This window comes from Oryzias melastigma, linkage group LG20 (assembly GCF_002922805.2).
Source record: "Oryzias melastigma strain HK-1 linkage group LG20, ASM292280v2, whole genome shotgun sequence".
NCBI classification, from domain to species: Eukaryota; Metazoa; Chordata; class Actinopteri; order Beloniformes; family Adrianichthyidae; genus Oryzias; species Oryzias melastigma.
In genome coordinates this window covers 6,502,987-6,510,051 of record NC_050531.1, presented here as the reverse complement: position 1 = coordinate 6,510,051, position 7,065 = coordinate 6,502,987, and the positions used below count along the sequence as shown (strand labels likewise).

Genomic DNA, 7,065 nt, shown 5'->3' with positions numbered 1-7,065 from the left:
GTTACAACCGAGGTCTGCAGAAGAACATCTCTGAACAACACGTTCATCCTTGAGGCAGATGGACTACAGCATCACACAGGGTATCACTCCGGATACAAGAACAAGAAACTGAGGCTACAAAAACCAAAAATGGACAATAGAAGGTTGGAAAAACTTTGTCTGATCTGATGAATCTCCATTTCTGCAGTAGGGCCGTAGTTTGGTATCAGTAACATGAAAACATTCTGCCTTGTATCTACGGTTCAGACTGGTGGTGGTAGTATAATGGTGTGGGGGATATTTTCTTGGCACACTTTGGGCCCCTTAGTACCAATTAGTAAATAGCTTAAGTATTGTTGGTGGCCATCTCTTTCTATACGACAGATGCAGCATCGCGTTCTCCCAAAGATAAACTCCAACCATTTCCTCTTTTGAATCTCTCACAGCCTAAAAAACATTTTCTCCATTTAAAAGACGACTACTTCTTCTCAGAGTCGATGCTAAAATGATTCTTTGCTGATGATCACCGTAAAGTGATCGAGAAAGTGGGTGTGTGTTTATGTTAGACTAGGGGCGGAGCTGTCAGAAAGGGGCGGTCTCACTTTGAGACATCACATTGGTTTCGTGTGAATGGGAGGGGCTTACTCAGGATTACTCAGAAATGCGTAAATGGATCAAAATACTGCTTTGGGGTTGTTTATAGTAAGAAATAAACATATAATACACTTAACAATTTAAAAAATTGGTTGAAAACTTTTAATGACGAGTTTCCAAGCTGGATTCATTACTTATTTCTCAGAAAAACACAAAAAAACCCTCAAAGATCTTTAAAAAAACATCAGAGCATAAAAAAGGTAAAATAATGACAAAAACACAACCATGTTCTGAACGTTATTTCCAGCAGGATTAAGGCAGGAAAAGTTCTGTTTCTCTGCATGACTTTAAAGACTGGGCTCTGTTTATCCCAACAGCTCCTAACATTATAAACAGTCTCCAAGGAGACGGCAGTGAATGAAAGCAAATCATGTGAAGAGGAAGTAGCTGTTTGTTTCCTCTGAGATGGACGCTTCAGCTCGATTGCACAACGAGGCAGACCGCTGGAGCCGACTCCTCCAAACAGCTGCCGCCTCCCGGAGCGGACACCCCGGCTCGCCGGCTCCGGGCCAAAATGTCAGAGTTCATTTGCATAAAGTTAAGGGTGAGCTGGATTTGGCCCGCTGCCTGCACAGACCGCTAATCTAATCCGCGCTTGCGTGTTCAGGGAGGAAGGCAAACAGGACGCCTCTACTCGGGTAACTCGTGTGAAGGAGATTGAGTCTTGACACAGTTTGCAGAGGAGAACAGGGCATTCCTCTGGATTACATCTCTAAACCACAACAGCAGAAAAAAAGAGACTACACCTCCTATGTCAACTCTAGGGGACCTAGAATCACTATAATAGTTTTTTTTCTTGGTTTAATCTTCCTATATGCATTAAAAATCAAATATGTTGCCTCACAAAATTAAAAAAAAACATCTAAAAAATTGAAAGGGGAAACAAAACTGTAATACCACCGCTTTTGTCCTTCAGAATCTACTGGAAAATCATTCCCAGTCCTCTTTTAATTGTCATTTTTAGCCAAAATTAACATTAAAAAATTCAAGAAATTCATCTAAGAGTTGCAGGAGGAGCAACCCCGTCTCTACTTCCTGGGGAGGCTGCAAAATATAGCCTAAAAATGCATAAATACATAAAATTAATCTATTTTTTTAATTAAAATTAAGAATCAAATGTTATTTTTGTGGGTTTTCAATGTTTCTTCGGTAAAAAAGCAGCAAATTTATGAGTTTCCTGTTCAAATATGGCAGCTGTAGCCCCGCCTCCCCAGCGCCGCACACTGTACCTGCACCTACATTGTTTCAAGAGAATCTGGAAACAGAGTAAAATATGGGGCCCGAAAATTAATTGCCGCTTGGCCCCAAAAAATCTTTTAAGATTTCAACCTTTTTTCTCGTCTCTTTTTTATCAAACCTTTTAGACATTTTTTTTTTTTTTTTTTGCGTGACACTGCTCTGATCAGCTGATTCACAGATAAATAACAGCTACAGTTTATTCACATTCAAAAGTGTAACAGCTGGTAGTTCTCAAAAGGTTTTAAAATATTATTTTTGAAAGGGTTTCCTAAAGTTTAGGAAATGTCCGTTAATGCAACCGGCTAAAGTTACAATTTCCACTTCCTGCTACAGATTGATTCTGACGCTATCTTGCCTGTTTTGGGCTTTCTATCATCATTTATTTTAAAATTGCCTTATTTGTTTATTTCTGATTACATTGGTGCCATTTTGTGACTCATTTAGTCTTTTTATCCCCTAAAAATGCGCTTTAAAGGGTAACCAAGTTAACTAAGTTAACTTTTTTTGGCTGTTGACATCTATAAATGGAGCTTTAAAAGTGCTGTCTGTTGGTCATAGCCAAACTTTTGACAAATTGAAATAAAACTGTTTAATTCTTAAAATTATGGTCTGTGTGCTGCCCCCTAGAGGTTGAATTGAGGTATTACAGTTGAACTTTGTGATTGATCAAACCATGTAAGTTTCAGAAGTCTGACATCATAATCTGCAGCTTCAGTAATGATAACAGTCCAGCCCCCAAGCCCCGCCCCTCTGACTGGATTTTCAAATTTTGGCTGTGGGCGGAGTCAGCCTCCAACTTCCTGGTTTGGTTACCCTTTAAAAACACATTAGACAGTCCGCCTGCCTCACTGCAGTGCGTATTCCACGAGGCAGAGGGCGCCGGTGAGCCCAGAGAATGTGACACAGCGGCTAAAGAATAATAGAATTAGCGGCAGCCGTCCAGTTACTATTTAATATTGATTAGCATCATTTTCTAAATGGAGAATTTCGTTTTTTTAACTCGTAACTCAAGAAAATGTTTAGACTCGTCACTGGTAGTGATATCCACTGAGACAGAGCAGCGCATGGAGTTCATTATAAGTAAAAGAAAGTCAATAATAACAATTTTTTTTTCTATGCTACAGTTTGTAAACAGAAGAAAAATGCTAAAATGAAATTTTAGACAACACACTTTAACTGCTGTCAATGAAATGGTGAATAAGCTGCTCTGTTGGGTTCACATGTCTGTAAATCTGACTGATGACATCACTTCCTGTCACCCATCTTTTTACAGGCTCTCCTGCTAGCTCACAGCCCCTCACACCCCCAACCTTAGACCAGTTAGACGTTCATGGATCTGTTTGTCTACAAGTGGATGCATCAGAATGGAGCATATTTTCTACATTTTTTCAACACAATTTTTTTTCATCTGCCACTCAGAAATGCAATTCTATGTCCTCCATCATCAGAAAAAAGCCACAAAACATGTTAAAAACACAGAAAACATTTTTGGGAATATTATTGGGACAAATTTCAATAAAAAAATGAAGATTTACAAGATTCTGCAAAATTCTCCTGATATTTCAAGATCAGGATCACAAAGGAGCCCATCTTTAAAAAACGGGGTCAGGTCAGTTTGGACTGAAAACTTGTTCTGGTTATTCAGGTGAAACGAACTCTGGTTCACTTCAAGTTTTCTGGACGGATCACAGTAATTGTAACCAAAGCAGCAAACTTCCTGAGAAACCTGTAACTCCATTTGGATGGCAGTTGATACAAAATTAAATACTTCATCTGAATTATTCTTTTTTCATTCATGGTCATTTCCTCTAAACTGCACTATAGAGACGTCAAGATGGATCATACTCTTTAAATATCAGCAGGAGGTGACAAATTTTGATCCAAAAATATGACTGTTATTAACCGTCAGTAGATTTTTGAGCACTTTTCCTCTGCTTTTATAATTTATCCATATAAAAAATTGTTGATCACGATGCTTAATATTCATTTTTCTACTAGAACACTTTTTTTTGTTCAAATATTTGTATTTTATATCACACTAATTAAAAAATATGCCTGAAAACCTCCAAAAAACTAATATCTGAGTAGGAAATATTGTCATCTTTGTACTCTAAAAGTCCTAAAACTGAGATCAAGCAGTTTTGTGTTTTATGACAAGAATCAAACATGTAGACACAAAATAAAAATTCAAAAACAAAGTAAAAAAATATGAAAATTGTCTAGTAAAAGCGAAGAAGAAGCTTCAAAAAACGATTTCAATATTTGATAGATTTATTCAGAAGATTTTCACAATTATGTGTCATAAACCCTTTTTGAAACCTTATCATCAAATTTTAATTTTTTTTCTTTCAAAGAATTCTTCTTTTCCTTTTTTTTTTTTTTCCTGTCATGATTGTCACTGTTGGGGGCGTGGCCTTCTTTAGGTGAGGATGTGGACTCACCTGAAGCTCACCTTCAATCCTTTCTGTCTGGCCCTTTTATCAGGTGAATTTGGGGTAAATCTGCACCTAAATTTATGCATTTTTGTCCTTTTTTTTTTTTTAGACTTTTCTTTATATATTTCCACTAGCATCTCTCAGATTTCAGTTTATCTCTAAACTCAAATCTTTTTGCAGAATTTTGGGTCATAAACGAGTTAAAATTAAACCAATTAAGTTTACAAGTGACAGCTTGGAGGTTAAAAGTTGATCAAAAACATTAAAGAGGACATGAAATGTGAGGGGGGGGTGATGAGCTCTGCAAGCCTGTGGTGACTTCAACTTCCCAGAGCCACAGTTATGTTAAAGTCATTATGGGATGGTTAAGGATCCTCGCAGGAAAACAGACCAAACATGCTTCCATGAGCGGAAAATAATTCAAAAAATGATCTGATAGTAAGACTTTTTTTCGTTTTGGTGAGGCGTAAGCGTTACAACTTATTTATTTATTTATTTATTTATCCTCTTCTGGTTTCAGTCACTTCTAACTTCAAGGAAATCCAAGAATCTTCCGTCATACTCACCGAATCTCTTGTATCCAAAAGATTGTACTTCCTCCTCGTCTGCAAAGTCGTCTGTGTGACATAATCAGAAACACATGGCATGAGTCCCTCATAAGGCCCAGCGGGGGGGCACACAGTGTTTAAAACAGCTGGAAGGAGTTCATAAAGAAGCACCAACAATACGATGATGTCAAAGATTTATTATGTTAAATAATAATCTAAAAAAGTGTGGTGTGGATGCAGGAGGTCCAGGGAGTTTGTTGACAGTAAACCTTAATTACACTGGAGTAAAGTGAGGACAGAGAATAATAGTAGACAGATGCAGCCAGGGGGGGTGGAGGAGAACTGGAGGACATGGAAGAGGTCAGAGGAGGTTTGTCTTCATGTGGAGTCATCTTCTTAAATCAGATCTCTCCATTTTTTTAATCTGTGCGCCCTCATTTGGATGATTTTTACAGCAGGTGGTGCAACAAACTCTCCCTGTGCAAGATTGAATTTAACAGGAGTTTGATAAGAAACCTAATTTGTGGGAGTAAAAAACAAAAATGTGATGAAGTCTTTGATTCCTTGCAAGAGGATGCAAAACTCCTGCGCGTAATGTCATCCAGATGTGCGCATGATCCGAGCGCACGCGGGGCGCACGGAGCCACAGATCGGAATGTCAGATATTTGGATAAAGACGTGCTCGTTTCCACATCTGCAGACGTCCTCCTACCTTTCATGGCGTTTTCCAACTCGTTGAAATGTGTAGAAGCGATGAGGATCCCCGTCACTTTCTGCGCATCGCAGCATCCAGGACGAAGTAGTTAACCTGGTCTAAGTTTGGAAAGTTTTTAAGAAAAAAAATGAAGTTTTAAGGGGGAAAACGTGAAAATTACAAGTGGTTTTCAAATTAAAATCCCATCATTTCTTCTGTTCCTGGTCAGTTCTTGAAGCTGCGATGATCCTGGAGTTTCGTCCTGCAGAGAAGCGACTTAAATAAAAAAGTTTTCCACCTTTTGTTCTTTAAAAAAACAGTTTGGATATATTATGGGATGGGTTTAAAGTTAAAGCCCTCAAAGCAACGAGGGAATTTAACCTCGAAATGATGGACTCAGAATAAAGACTTCTCTCAGGCAGAACTTGAAGAGGTTTTTTTTTATTCCCAGTCTGGGAGTTGTAACTTGGTGGGCGGGGCTAATCTTCCCCAAAAGAAAAGAACAAGGTGAGTCTAAAATCGACTGTGTTAATAAAAGTGACCACAAGAGGGCGCGCGGGGATAAAAGTACTAAGAAGTTTGCATTTGGAATTTAATACTTTCAAAAGGGAAACAAAATGATATTGTTTTCTGGTCGTTTGTATTTATATTCATTCAATATTAACATATAAAACTGTATTTCTATCAAAGTTAATTAACTTTAATAAAAAAAAGTTGTCTTGAACTTATTAACTCCTTAAAACTTGACATTATCTAATTAAATAGTTTAAATTTTATTCATAATTAGTGTCATTTCCTTAATATAAACCACCAAATAAAAAAAACTTTATTTATAAACACTTATTTTGACATCTTAATGCTTTATTGGGCAAATATGAGAAACGTACTCTGGCAAATCCAGCATTTAAAGGCATAAATAGGCAGAAAAAACAAATAATAAAGAAAAAAATAAAGATATATTCACCTCATGAAAATGACATGACAATTTTAACCACATTTGGACACTTTTTTCCATTTGTGCTGCACTCATGTCACATTTTATTAGTTTTTTTCAAGAATAAAAGCATTATATGTGACTTGCACTACATATATAATTTTAAATCCATATTTAAACAATTTTCAAAACTATCTTAGAAAAAAAATGAACTTCACTTCTACGGCACCAAACAAACATTTCCTCCTATCCATAAGTCACAAGTTAAGTTTTCTTTCTGTTTCCATGGCAGCAAATTATTAAATGAGTTTGAGGTTCAATAAAAACAACCCCAGAAATGCTGATATCAAGGTATTAAAGATTATGTTTGAAAAGATATATTTTACAATTTATTTTTTATAATAACCAATTTGATTTTATTCTACAATATATTTAAATCCTACATACAAACATTAAACCTCAATATAAACTTTAACATAATTTAAATGTTAAATATATATCTTAACATTAAATGTAAATCTTAAGTTAATAATAGATATGATATAAATGTCAGTGTATGTACAGTACATGTCCTTAAGTCTC

The 7,065-nt window shown here is 36.5% G+C and overlaps 1 protein-coding gene across 1 annotated transcript in view; it reads right to left on the bottom strand.

Annotated features, from left to right (window-relative positions):
* The window catches only part of LOC112151171 (collectin-12), a 56,783-nt gene extending 50,037 nt beyond the window's left edge, over positions 1-6,746 (bottom strand). Inside the window, exons 1-2 of the mRNA XM_024279884.2 lie at positions 5,568-6,746; positions 4,874-4,924 (exon numbers count right to left, since the gene is read on the bottom strand). Of these exons, the coding sequence (XP_024135652.1) occupies positions 4,874-4,924; positions 5,568-5,574 (58 nt within the window). The 5' untranslated portion in view covers positions 5,575-6,746. The remainder of the gene's footprint in view (positions 1-4,873; positions 4,925-5,567) is intronic.
* Between the last annotated feature and the right edge of the window lie 319 nt (positions 6,747-7,065).